Raw genomic sequence first — 14784 nt, forward strand, 5'->3', positions numbered from 1 at the left:
ATTCCTGTTACATGTCCTCCACTGCTCCCTGTTGTGGAGAGCCTTTGTGATAACCTGTTACAACCCTGGTTGCCAGGATGATGTATTTTGATGCTGAAGGGCCAGGATCTCCCTAGATAAGAGTTTGGAGTTCAGATGGACTATTGCTCAGTTAAATCTTCTGTAATGAATCCAACTGTCATCTGAATGAACAAATTTTTGACACTAGACAAAGCAGAATGACCTGCTAAAACAGCAACTGGAACTCTATTTCAGCAGCTTCTCCTTTCATTGCCAAGAATTACCTAGGAACCTTTCCCAAGATTAGGCATGTACTTTAAATATATATATTAAAGATATTTACCTTATAGAATAACTTTCACTGAAAAGGAAGAGCAGTGAATGTTGTAAATGAAATTTTAGCAACAATTTTTTCATTGCAAAGTAGCTTAGGAAACTGTTTATTTATTCCCTTAGGATGAACATATTGTATATTTCCAGATTTCTAACAAATGCAAACATCGATGTGATTTAACTCCAAATAGCAGTGATGCACAGCTCTAGTTGTTTGGCTTGTGTATTGTAATACTGATTTTTATTTTTATTTTATTTCTCTAGGACTACTTAACCATTCACAAGTACGGCAATGCAGCCAGAAACGATCTCTGGAACACACTGTCAAAGGTAAAATGCTTTAATCTATTGCACTGAGGGAGAAACAGGAATTTGTGATGGTGTTTTTCTTGGTGAGATCAGGAGTAAATAGTGCATATTGAGATCTTTGAACCACAGAGCAAGTACAAAAACTGATGCAAAGAAATTCCATTTGAGTTAACCTAGTGGCAATATTGAAAATCTGAGTTCTGCAGCATTTCTGTTCTTTGCTATGTTAGAATATATTTCCCTGCATGTGCTGTGTCACTGATGTGCAGTGAAAGACTTCATAAAATCTTTCACTCACCTCAGTGGCAGCACACTGAGATCCATAAGCTGGAAAACACGTGGAAGTGCCGAGCTTTGGCGTTTCCATCTTGTATGTTTGTGATTTTGTATGGAGTTAAGGTTTTTGTGAAGGACAAACCTATTGAAGCTTCAAGGTATGGTGTAAACAGAGAACTATTTACTGTAACATTTGGCATACTTTGGAGACCTATATTACTATATCCAGGCTTGACTTGAATTCTAGATCCTGGTCTAGGGCTCCGCACTGGCTAACCACATTCGGTAAGATGAGCAAAGCATGCCTGAATTTCTCCCCTGTGGGACTAGTCTGAGCTAGTCTGAGTCTTCCCCAGAAACAAAGACTGAGTGGAGGGCAATGTGGAGTACAGTCAGAGAATTTTGGCACAAGTAGCAAGTAGTTCAAGTAGTTCAAGCCATACAAAGCATGACAATCTAGAATGTAACTATTGACATCAAAGCAAGGGTTCAGCTGGAGGTCAAGACATCTAGACAAGCAGGTATATACATGTAAACTAGGTGTCCAAGATCCTGTTGTTTTCACTGAGTCTTCAGTTGCCAATTCAGTCTTCTAACAACTTTTACCTTACTTTATCCTACCTGGCTTCCTGCCACATTTAAAGCATGTCTGTTGTAGAAAGAATGTGTTGAATATTTAAGGACATGTCATTTGACACTAGTGAATAGGAACGACTATTTCTGGAGTCCCAGAAATCTTGTCAATATAGTCAGCAGAGCATGGAGAATAATTCAGTTGGCTAGCCCACTACATGATGATTTTACAATAAGCCTGAACCACTAACTGTTGACTAGAGACTTGAGGTAGTTGTTCAAATATAGGCAGTTAGTGTCAGATTAGATAAAGTGGGATGTTTAAGGCATTCAGGTGTGTCTAACCAATTTAGCATAAGATATATGGGGAAATCTGTGCTCTTCTGGAGTGGCAGGTAAAGGTCAAATGACGTTAGTCACCTATGTGTGGGCAGCTGAACCAAGTCCTCTGTACTGACTGCTAATAAGAGTTGGACAGGTAACATACAGTCAGGCTTTTAAATCTAGGTCTGAATCTGTAGGAAACTTTCTTGTTCCTCTGTTAAAGCCTCTGGGACAGTTCTGGGCAGTGAGAGGTTGGAGGAATGAATGTTGTCTTGAAAGAACAGCAGAATCCACAGCATCAGTAGGAAAAAAATGAGACTCTATTCTGGTCCATAACCACTGTAGCTATACTGTATGCTCATGTTTACTGTTGCAGCTAATAATTCTGTTTGTATCAATTGTAAATGCATTTGCTGCCAGCCCCTTTGTTCCTAATGCAGTGCACCTGCAGCTTCAGTTCTGAAGACATCTTCTGCTTGTATTCATCAGAGGTTGCTCAGTCTGTGATCTTGGACTGTTTGACAGCTAGGAGCATGTCCGTCACTGAAGAACAAATGGTGCCTCCTTCTCCTCATATGCAGTCTCATCTTCCATGATGCTATAGTATCTCTTTGTGTTTCAGATGAAAATCCACTTGTAAAACAGCATTTTTATTGACATATGGAATCAGATATGAACACATTAATCCTCCATGTGTTGTGACAGGTGCAATTTATGAAGCAGCAGGGGATATCTCAGTATACATAGCCTCACTTTGGACATAAGGGACCGTATTTTCAAATAACTAGTCATTTTGATTTTCAGAACAGAAAAGCTCTGTACTTTTAGAAATTGGGGCCCTTCAAGTATGCCTTATTGTAGGTGCCTAGATCAACTAACATTGTCTTTTTTAACCTTAGCTGGTTAAGAATAGCTACCCAGAATTTCAGTGGCTTGTTAAAATCCTGTAAAGCATGTTATTTCTTCTGTTACAGCAGAAGCACTTCAGTGATGTGGAAAACATGACTTTCTGACTGTTACTCTCCTCTCTGTTAATATTACTCAGCATTTATTTTTAAGATACACAGAGCCTTAAGTTCAGTTATGTAGTGTGTGTACGTGTTGAGTGTAAGAGTATGTGTGTGTATGTGTATCTGCATAGATGTGTGATGGTTATTTTACCCTCCAAAACCATGATCAAACCAAAACCAAACAAGGACAAAAAACCGCAAAAAAACCCCCAAAACAAAAGAAAGGTTTTACATGTTGATACTGCTTCAGTGTATTGAAACTGCTCTCTTTTTTCCAAGGCTTTAAAAAGGGTTGGAAAATCTGTAAATATCCAGGAGGTAATGGATCAGTGGACGCTACAGATGGGTTATCCTGTTATCACTATCTTGGGAAATGAAACTACAGATAACATCATAATCATCTCCCAAGAGCGTTTTGTTTATGATAGTGATACTAAACCCAAGGATCCTGCCCATGGGGACAACAGGTATTTGTATTTCTCAATTACTATCTTTCAAGATGCTGTAGTTGTTTAAGTAAGTGCTTTATGTGTGTATTTTTATGAAAATGGCTTTTTTAGAAATCTGAGCTTTGCTTGGGATCAGTAGCATGGGGTGATGCTTTAATTTGAACTGCAGTAAAGTTGATGCTAATTAAAAGAATTGGAAAAAAATGCCAGTTTGTATCCTGACAGTTCACTGTGGCAGTGTCTTGCATCACTCATCTGTTTTCCCCCTTTTCTTTTGATCTGGTCACACTCCATGAAGTAACTTGGAATGTGGCTGGAAGGTCTGATAGTTCTTAAGAAACTTTTTGGAGTGGACCTCTCAATGCTGATACAGTGACTAGGCAGATATAAATATATGTCAGCTACAGACCTCACTTTACTTGGGAAGCAGTCAGGAGCTGGTCTAGACCTCTGTACAAGGCAGAGGGTTCCAGCTCTTTAATTTTTGGAGCTAGCTGAACTGGTCCTATGGAAACTGTTACACTGTCTGAAATCAGCATGTGTCTCTACTCCTCTTCCATTTATTAAACTGCTTTGTTCTTGCTCCCAGCTGATTTTATATGCTTCCTTCATCCCAGAGACAAGCTGACATTCCTGGCTGATCCTGGGGAATCCTCATTGTTTCAAATAGTTTTGGCATCGTATTTTAAAGCCAAGAATAGCTGTTACTAGCTGATGCTAGAGAATTTCAAGATGGCCTTTGAAGTTTCTGTATTGACCTGTTCATGCTCAGTGTGAAAGAAGGCACGCTATTAACCTGGAATATTCTGTGTTTGTCCAGTAGATTTAAATTGTTAAAAAGTAAAATTTAATAAAAAAATTTGATGGACATATCCAGAGATTGTAGAATGTTCCTGTTCAGGAAGGCCTAAAATTATAGTAGGGTTTACTGGAGAGTGTTTAGAAGTTCATTATCTTTTTTTAGAACATGAATACTGTGGAACTCAAACATGACACAGAGTAAATAGTTGTTTTTCAGGCTGTATTGGAACAACCTAACAGGTTATTAAGCATCTGTCTAAATTCTGGGCTGAAATTAGTTCCTTTGTGAAAAAGAGATTAAACAACTGAATGTGGACTGTTGGAAGTGTTCATGACTCACAGCTCAGTGCAGCAGGAGAGAGATTCTCCCTTCCCATCTTGAAAATTTCTTTTGTGCAAGTATATATATGTGTAATATAATGTGATTGGATTTTACTACTCAAAAAACCAGCAATTATTAGCTTTTTGATTGACTAAAACAGGCATGTTAAGCCTTCCAAGTATTGTAGAAACTTTAAAACAGATTTTCTAGGTATTCGGTATTGATTGAAGTAACTGCTGCTGTAATTTTTGAGTGAAGACTACTGGGTGTGTAAATGATACCAGGGTGATATGGTGGGTTGACCCTGGCTGGATGCCAGGTGCTCACCTCAGCTGAGCTGAGGAAAGAAAATATAATGAAAGACTCGTGAGTTGAGATAAGGGCAGGGAGAGATGACTCACCAGGTACCATCATGGGAAAAACAGACTCAATTTGGAGGGGGTGAGGGGGGAAATTATTACCAACCAAATCAGAGAAAGGTTCTGCACAAATAAACAAAAATCTTAAAACACTTTCCCTGTACCTCTCCCTCTTTCCAGGCTTAATTTCACTCCTGATTTTCTCTACCTTGTTCCCCCCAGCAGTGCAGGAGAGCAAAAATAGAGCCAGCGGTCAGTTCCTCGCATGTCTCTGTTGCTCCTTCCTTCTCAGGTGGAGGGCTCTGGCTACAGCATGGGGTCCCTCCCACAGAAGACAGTCCTCCACAAACTGCTCCATCATGAGTCTTTCCCACTGGCTCCAGTTCTTCACAAACTGCTCCAGTGTGAGTCTGTCCCTCAGGGTGCAGTCCTTCAGGAGCAGGTTGCTCTAGTGTGGATCCCTTGTGGGGTCAGAAGTCCTGCCAGGGCCCTGCCCCAGCACAGGTTTCCCACAGGGCCACAGCCCCCTTCAGGCCTGCTCCAGTGTGGGGTCCTCCAGAGGCCGCAGTTGGATCTCTGTTCCTCCATGGACCTCCACGGACTGGAGGGTCCCATCCTGCCTCCCCATGGGCTGCGCCTCGGGCTGCAGGGGAATCTCTGCTCCAGTGCCTGGAGCACTTCCCGCTGCTCCTCCTGCACTGCCCTTGGTGTTGCAGGGCTGTTTCTCTTGCATATTTTCCTTTCTCAATCTGCTCTTTCCCAGCAGTTTTTTCCCCACATTACCTCAGAAGTGCTACCACAGTGACTGATGTGGCTTGGCCTTGGCCAGCTGTGGGTATCCCTTGGGGCTGGCATTGGCTTTGCTGAACATGGGGGGAAGCTTCTGTCAGCTTCTCACAGAAGCCACCCCTGTAACACACCAAACCCAGTACATTGAGAATTAGACTTAGTTTTCTTTTCATACGTGACAATAATTTGTAAATCAAGCTGTATGTTGTCGTATGTGGAATGGCCGGGGTAACACCACCAGGGCAAATTCTTAAATTCTTAGGAGATTTTGTCCACAGATTTTATTACAATTCTTGTTTCTCAACATGGGAAATAAGATTTAGTGCTAGAGAGAGCACAGCAAAAATATTCATGTGAACCCTGCCAAAAATTTAGTATCCTAACAGGCAGTACAATATATATATGTGTCTCCTTTGGCATATCTGTTCCCCCTTCGGATTGCTTTTTTTTCCTATTCTTCCATTTCCTTTTAAGCACAAACAAGAAAGAAACCCTTGCTCAAGGAAAGCTTTACAGATGAGTTGTTTACTCCAGCCAGTTAGCAGACGGAGCTAATGCGCCACTCCCCAGTTGAAGTTACTTGAAATCTGTGCTACATAAGTATAAATACCAAAGAACAGGAACTACATTCAATTAGTGAAAGGTGAAACTTACCTATGCCATTAACCTTTTAAAAATCATCCATCAACTTACATTAAAGCCATATGGCTTAGTTATAAATTGGTATGAGTGTTATAACATTGACCATGCAGTTCGTTTGTGCACTGCCCACAGGCACATGTGGCTGGGTATGCACAATGACCATGTGTCAATAATGCCCTTTCGTACCATCAAATTAAGTAAAAAAAAAGGCTGAGATAATGAAAATAAATTTAATCTTTTAGTTGGTAGTGACCTAGTTATTTTTCAGTTGTTTTGCTTCTTTCTTTTTTTTCCACTGCTGAAGTGACTGTTGTTTCAGTTATTGTGAAAGCGGTAGACAGGGAAAATCACATTAATGTGTGGTCATTTGATAGTTCGAGATGCATTACTCTACCTTACTCTGTCTTGGTTTTTAATATTGAAAGATCTGAACTTTGTATGACATGACACAATTTTTCTACAGGTTCACCAAGGGGAGTGGTAGCATTGTTGTGCAGTGCAGTGTTCTGGATGTTCTGTGGATGGCTTTGGTCAGGAAATCGGCAAGGATTTGCTGATGTCTGCTGATGGGATATATATATATATATTTATCTGATCAGCATGCAGGCTTTGGGGGTGTTACAGATCAGTGGCCTAATTCACAGTCTAATAAAGTTGATGCTTACCTCCCCTGCATGACCCGTGAATTTAGGTGTTGGACTCATGTCTCCCTGGGGAGCCGTAATAGGCACTGTAAATAACAGAGAGCAAATGGTATTTATGCCACATCTGAGGCCGTGCTCTTGCAGGGCAGGCAGCACTGGCTTCCTTAGGGTAGTTTATCTATGGATTAATCGTGATGATCATTCTAAACACCATAAGAAGTAGATCTGTACAAAACACAGAAAAATGTTCAGGTCCAGGCATTTCCAAGAGTTTATCATCTAAACAGACGACACAGTACACACTGGAGGGCTCCAGGGAAGGCTCTTAAAGCATCCATCTGCCCTGTAGTCTTTCATTATCCAGAGGTGGGGCTGTAGTTTGGTATGGCACAGCAATAAATGTCAATTCTATTGCCTTCAAAATGATGAGCAGTTTAAATTTTTGGTTCAGATGCTGTCTAGGCAAATTTAACTTTGCCTTACTGTAGAAAGAGTAACTTAAGAGTAGGTTTTTCAAATGTATGTGCTGCATAAGAAATGTAAATAAAGAGGCAACTGAATATTTCTGAGCCATTCTGGTTTTACAAAATGTCTGTGCTTTGCTTTGTGCTGTGTATTTATGCAGCAATTAACTGTTAAAAATGAAATGTGAAGCTGCATATTTAATTTTTAACTCTGAAATCGTGTAGAGGAAGACAGAAGCAGCAAGCAGATTTTTCTAAATGAAAAAGGATAAAAGTGAAAATTGTTGATACCTTTGTCAGTGGTTGATGCCTAGTCCATTACTATAAGTGTCTTTAATTCTTCTACAGAAGAGAAGGAGTACACATTTTCAAATCTCCTGCATATTTGCGGTACTTACCATTATACCTGTAGAAGAATGTGTTTCAAAAGCCATACATCTGCAAAGTGTGATTTATTTCTGTGCATACGATCGACTGTATGGCTTACTAAGCTCTAACATTTGGACTGAAATTATAGAAGGTATACAGTTTCACTTCTTTGTAAACTGAACATAGATTTTGCTTGACACTTATGCCTTCACATGATCCATAGTTCTTATTTTATGAGAAAATAAAACTAACAATGACAGACACTGTTTCTAGAAACATCATTCCTTAGAAGGGCCAAAATCACCAGCTTTGGTTTGAGTGCCAGAGCCTGTGGTTGGTATAATGTTTCAGTAGCAATTTCAGCTTTTGCAAGCAAAACTTTGAAACTCCTATTGTAACTGTATAATTCATATTCTATCCCCATATAACAAGCCTTTAGTTAAGTGTAGGTTTGGTCCTGGACTCCTGCATACCCCTCTGAGAATAGATCATGCCCTTACTTTATAAGGCTCCAGGAGAGAAGGTGATATTCCATCTGACAGGGTTCACTGCGTTTCCCTGCTTACAGAAAGTGATGATTTTAAGGCGCTAGTCTCATCCATCATTACAAAACAGCCCACAGACACGACAAAAAAATCTTTTGAAAAATAATCTGTGGTCTAGACAATAAACTAACCAGTTTTGATGAAATCCATAAACCTTTTATATACTATATTGAAGAGCAAACCAAAGCTTTCTGGTTGTGGGTGTGTTTTGCCCTCTAAAAATATACAGAGCTTGTCTCTGTAAAAGTGGAGAATAACCTTTCCAGTGTTATCAAAATAATTAAGTTAATGTTGCTGGGATAATATTCATTTATACAGTGTTCTTATCATGCATGCAGTTTCCATAGCTAATCTTTGCTTGTTCTGATAATATCCTAAAGGGGAATGTCTTGCTAGGCACTGAACACAGCTAGCTGTGAGAAAAGAAAAAAGCAGAAAGATGAACAGATCGGGATATGGACAGGATATGCATACATGCTGTAGTGTGGTAATCCTCAGTGCCTTTCTCTGTGTAGCTGAACTGGAGAGAATTCAGTTGCACAGTGCAAGCCATGGACATGACCAGCAAAACCAGAGCTGTGGAGACCCATGGGTCTAACACCCTGTAGTAATTGCGACAGCTGAAGGGCTTTTTACAGAGGGCTGCAGAGCTGCTCAGCAGTCACTCCACTTCATGATGAATGATTAACTGCAGAATTTATTTCCCTTCAAGTCTCTTCTGAATTTCCTAGACAAAGCTCCTTTATTTATTCAGGCTTTGCAGAAAAAGGGCTGTGCTTGTCCCTTTACTGATAATGATTTGCATAGTAAAAGCATTGCTGTGTTTGGATATTGCCATGTGTATCCTTACAGTTATATAGCATTATTACTTGAGCAGCGATGGAGAACTTATTCTGTCCACTTACCACCTAAGGAGCTGGTTAAACACAACCCAAAATGTTAGGAGCACACGGGAAATGCTGATTAGTATCTTTGCTGTGTTCTTAGAGCAATTGCGGATTAATGTAGCATATGTAGTATTAATTATGTAATAAAAAGGACCATAATATGGACAAATATTATTCCATAAACTGAGGAAAGAGGGCTGACAAAATAGAAGTAGAAAACAAAGTGCTCATTTACCTCCCTGTCTCTGAGAAATGTCCTCTCTTCTTCCATTTTCTCAGGTCCTTTGAGTGTTCTCTTGTTATGCCTTTCATCTTTACTCTACCTGAAACATTGAGCCTGTATCAGTGTTTCTACCAGAAACAGCTATTGTATTGTTACCTAGGGAGTATATGTGGTACCCCTAGTTCATCTCGAGTGACCTAAATGTCTCTATATCAGCTGTAATAATGATGAAGGGAACAGGCTCCAGGAAAGGAAGGTACCAGTGTATTAGGCACAGAGGAAATGGAATTAACAGGAATGAGATGAAAATATCAAGAGGCCTTAGTGGATCACAGAGCTGTGTGTGAACACTGCCAGATATTGATTTAACCATTTTTTTAGCTGGTCAAGCAGGGACTTGAAAATACTTGTTCTTTCAGAAGTGTAGGAAAGCGTGGGGTGCTCCTTCCCTTGAAATGCACACTGGAGTAGAGGCCAGCTCTATGACACCAATAGGTCTTGTCCTTTGATGTGTGTAAGGACAGTCCTTAACCCAGCAGCCTGAGAGAGGACAGTGCTGTGTGCTGAGTGCTACTTCTCCATCGGAACCGGCACAGGAGCTGCCTCTGTCAGTGACCTGGAGCAAACCTGCCTGCCTTGGGCACATGATGGAACAGTGCCTTTGCTGTGTTCACTAGCCCAGCCCTTGTGCTGTGCACTCCCCGTTGCAATGGGGTTTTCTCTTTTCTGTAAAAGCCACTAGAATGTCCTGGGGTTTTTTTTTGTCTTGTTTTTTCATTTTTAGATACTTTTCTATTTGTTGCATTAAAAAAAATGAATAGGAAATACTCTTAAGATCTCTTCCAGTACATATCTGTGCTAATGTCTCTAGCAAGATTTTGCTGCTAGCAAAGATGGCAGAAATGCCAATTATAATTGAACATTTAATTGCCAAAGCCATTTCACAGCTTCTATTTGCAAGAAGCTCTTCTCACTGGGAAACTTCCAGGATGCTCTGATGTGGAGTATATAGGCAGATTTCGGTGTTAGAATTTGCAGAATGCTAAAAAAGACAAAATTAGTGTATTGTGTCATTGCTTCATGTGTGGTGGCAGCACTTGTATCCTGATAGAAGTTAGACTGACAGAGAAAAGCTGCTGTTGTATTTTATTGTCACTGCAGAATGTGCCACTTTCCTCATCTTATTTGCTAACATTAACTCTCAGGAATTGCTAGATATCCAGTCTAGTTAATTGACTCACATTAATTAAATCAATTTCATGCTGAGGAAAGGAGCATGTACTTGAGGGCAGTGCTGTGTTTTAATATAGAGTGAAGTCTTTGGGAGATTAAGAGGAGAATAAGGACAGCAGTGCTCATGGGGAGCTGCTTAACGTGCTGTGGGTAGGAGAGGCAATGTGGCATGGCAGGGTGCAGGCATGAGCCGGAGTTGGAGCATTAATGTTGTGTAGCTGGATTAAGCAAAAATGGAGTACCAGGGAGCTGGGAGAGGGGTTTAAAGTGAGGACTTTAGTGAGGGAAAGATCAGATTAGGGAGGGCCCAGATAGCATTTGGCAGAGACAAGTTTTATAGGAGGGGTGAGGGTGAATAAATGTCATATTTCGTTTGCTTTGGAAAAATCAGAGATGTGAGAGCTCCCCACTGTAGATCAGAGGACAAAACTTCTAACATACTCCATTTTTTATGTCTTCTTCCTCCTGCTTTTTAAAGTTGCTGATAATAGCTTTCTTTTCTTAGCCCTTTGCATGAGCCTTTACACTCCATAGTTGAATCTTGGGTTTTATGGAGGGGATACTTTGGTGAGGGACTCCTAGGAAGTTTACTGAGGGAAGAGAAAGCAATCATAGGAATTATATTTTAAACTTGCTTAAATTCACAGTATTCAAAGGAAAAATCAGAACTGAGCATTGTAATGTGCTGAAAAATATTTGATACTAAGTCTCTGAGAACATATTGGGGGATTGTAGACATAGCTAAACTGCTACTCTCTTTTTCCTTTGGATCCTTCTCAGTCCATAACACATCCTTGTGCTCCGCTCAGAGAAATCTCAGGTCTGTGTTCTAGTCAAGGGGTTATGCTTATGGGTAAAGGACAACACAGACGTGGGCTTTACATGATCAGCACCTCGAGTGCAATTCTGCAAGGGTGTTTTGTGCTGGTGCGAGGCAGAACAGAGGATGTTGGAGAGATTAAGAGCCTTTATTGCAGGGTAAAGAGGCAGCTGTTAGGACAGACCCTTAACACTGCTAAAGCTTCTTTGTATCCATCTTTGATTCAGCACCCAAAATTGCTTGCCACTTTTGAAAATGAAGCCTTCTGTGTTTTATTGTGAAAGGTTGGGCTAGGCAGGGAGGAGACAGCATGTGCTGTCAAAGAATTTGTAGTATTTGTTCTTTGTCCACATTATTTTTCTAAATTTGGTAAGGTACGCTGCTAGCACTGGTATTGAAATGAGTGAGTTTTAGATAGCTTCACAATATTCATAACCACCTCATTTATAATTTATTTTGGATGAAATATTTAGCTAATATTACACAGAATTTTATAGAAGGTTTAGTAATGAGATAATTATGTTAGTTATGCTATATTATGTTATTATCAGACAATGCTTTTTTTCCCCTCAGATTTGGTAATTTAATTCAGATTTACTCATTTAAATGTCCTTGTGTCTACCCTTAAAAAACAAAAGGATAATGAAGTTTGGACAGGATGGCCAAAGACATACAGCTGTTTTCTAACAGAATATGCAGGGTGTCATCTTAAGGCAGACCCACAGTGCAGAGCCACACATGAGCTCTTTCATGCTATGGCTGCTGCTACAGCAGTGAATCTTTTTTAATGTCTGGAACTTTGTGTTGTTGTTACATTGGTGAGGGCATTATATTTTTCATAAGACTCCTGGAAAATGTAATTTTTTCCCCTTTCTCTGCTCTAGGATTACTTATTGCCAAAAATTATTCCAAAGATTCTTGCAAAATCCAGAAGTAATTAGGACTGTGGCAGAGTAAAGGAAAACCACAATATCTGCATCTTTAATACATCGCTGTTAAACACGTTAATGGGTGTTGTGACTGCAGATGAATTATAGTGTCAATTATTGTTTTAAAATACATGCCTCTAAAATTAATTCCTCTAAAATACATTCCAGCAATCCTGTGCTGACGTTGAAGATATTTTCTCTATATATCTTTGTATTTAGGTCCTTATACAGAAAAAATCCTAAACAATCCACGATTGTATAAATAGTTTCTCTTAGCAGCTGTCAACCATTCATTTAGAGTATACCAATATGATTGCCTTTTTCAACGTGTTTCTAAATGAAAGCATATATAATAGACAAATATATAAAATTAGGAGCTGTATTGAGGCAGACCTGCAAATAAAGAAGCTTAAAATCAGAAGCAAGTTATCGTAGGTGTGGTAGCCTCTTTCAAGACTAGAATATAATCTTCCTAGTCACTCTCACGCAATTTTAAATATTTCTCTAAACTATAAAGACTATTCATGGTTTCCTTCATGTGTGCAGCTAAGTATAATTTGTGTTCAAAATTACGATAGGTTCACAATTCCAAATACCTTCCAAAATCCCAGAATTTTCCCTCTGAAACACATATTACCTGTATTCAAGTGCCTATCCAATCAAAGCCTCAGACAAAGTAGATGAATCTTAGTAGTTATGAGGCAAGAATGGTCGACAAATTGATTTTTGTTCATCCATGAGACATCTTCTAAGATCACTTCTATTAAAAACTTGAAATACTCTTCAAAATCCTGCACCTCAGGTGTGAAGCCCATTCAGAGCCACAAGGTAGTGAAGCCATTTTCTGCCTGGCAGCACATATCATGACCTGACCCTGTTGAGTTGGTCTGGTAGGTTGGTCTAACTGAAAAATCTAATCACCTCCATAGTTGGGGCATTAGGGAGAAAGAAGAGAAGAACTGATGCAAAAGCTGAAGTAAGTTTTGACAGTGTTTGGCTTAGGTGGTAACAAGAAGACCAGTAATTTCTGAGTACTAGTGTGTGCCTCACTTGGAATTTTGTTACCTGCTTACACTATACTGTATGCATATTATATCACACCCTACCTTCACTGTATCTTGACTTTTGACTGAAAAAATTACTGTCTATATTACAGCCAGATAGAGCTCCTTAAAGACAATGCTGGAACATTGTCTTTAATTCACAGAGTTCATCCAAGTCCACCAAAGTTTTGTAAAGGAGCACAAAACTCCTCTGCCCAGTATAGTGTAGAATAATCTCAGAATAAGCATTTCCATGACCTTTTTCTCCAATCTTTTTCTGGTTGCTCTTGTAGTCAGTGTTATTAATGTCCTTTTTTTTTTTTTAATTTGCCTTAGCTTACCTTTTTATGGTTGACCAATCTGTTAGTCTTGGGTGAGGGCAGAACCCCTGTAACCCCAGAATCCCAATGTCAGCACTATTTCCTTTCCTCATTTTACTTAAACCCAGCAAACTGTGGAACCTAAAATTAATGTGGTGTGTGTCACACTTACTGTGCCCTGCTGTTTCTTTTCTGCACTGCAGTCAGAAATTGTCTATCTGCAAGATTTTTGTCTGATTCAGACATCAGGAGGCCCTCCTGTATTCTGTTTATGCAACTAAAGTACACTGTCCTTTCTGTTTTCAAGGTACCTGACTGCAACTTGTTCCTTGATAAAAAAGTCTGATGTCTGCTTTTTCACCCCCCGTTATAGTCAACTTAATCAGTTACCATACCAGTGTTTCTCGTGCATTTCCCCCTGTTGTTTGTATTAAACTCCTTATTTTCACTTTGAACTCAGGAATTAAGGTCACACTGGGCGTATGCAGGTAACCAGTGAATATCTCAAGCTGTTCAGGGGATCTCAGTTATTTCAAATTGTTCTTTTTTTACCAATTTTTTATTTCTATTTGTCTTTGCTACAAAGTTAGTGAAATCTTCCCTTCCTATCTGCCATCTTCCATGCTCACAGGGTATGAGGAATCCCTTGACACCCTGTCTCAGTGTAGGAGGTGTAATAATTGCGAAAGAGGGAATAACATTTTCTGTTGTGTTATGCCTCTGGGCACAGCCTACAATCACTTTACTGGCATGTATTAAATCTAATGAAATCTCTGTGTTCTCCAGTCTTGTGAGAATGATATTCACAACATGAATATATTGTCAGCTCCTTATCCATTAAACAGAACTAACACTCTTGTAGGACTGCACTTAATAAAAATGTGTGATTTCCTGTGATACTCACATGAGATTCCTCTGGAACCTGAATTACTCCTTACTGAATGAGATACTATACTATATAATAACCTGGGAAAATCTCTATGATGTTTTTAAATTATCTTTCCCAACACAATCTTGCTAGAAAGTGTGGCTTACAAAATTGTATCCTGCTGAGTTTTGATTCTTGTATAATCTTTTTCTGTAGTAGGAAGCTCTGAAGCTGTTCTGCTGTTCAACAGCT

General features: G+C 39.5%; 1 protein-coding gene across 1 annotated transcript in view; it reads left to right on the forward strand.

The window, feature by feature from the left end:
- TRHDE (thyrotropin releasing hormone degrading enzyme) overlaps nt 1-14784 on the forward strand; it is a 206701-nt gene that overhangs the window by 132268 nt on the left and 59649 nt on the right. The window contains exons 8-9 of the mRNA XM_066319185.1: nt 598-663; nt 3105-3292. Of these exons, the coding sequence (XP_066175282.1) occupies nt 598-663; nt 3105-3292 (254 nt within the window). The remainder of the gene's footprint in view (nt 1-597; nt 664-3104; nt 3293-14784) is intronic.

This window comes from Sylvia atricapilla, chromosome 5 (assembly GCF_009819655.1).
Source record: "Sylvia atricapilla isolate bSylAtr1 chromosome 5, bSylAtr1.pri, whole genome shotgun sequence".
In the NCBI taxonomy this organism is placed as follows: Eukaryota; Metazoa; Chordata; class Aves; order Passeriformes; family Sylviidae; genus Sylvia; species Sylvia atricapilla.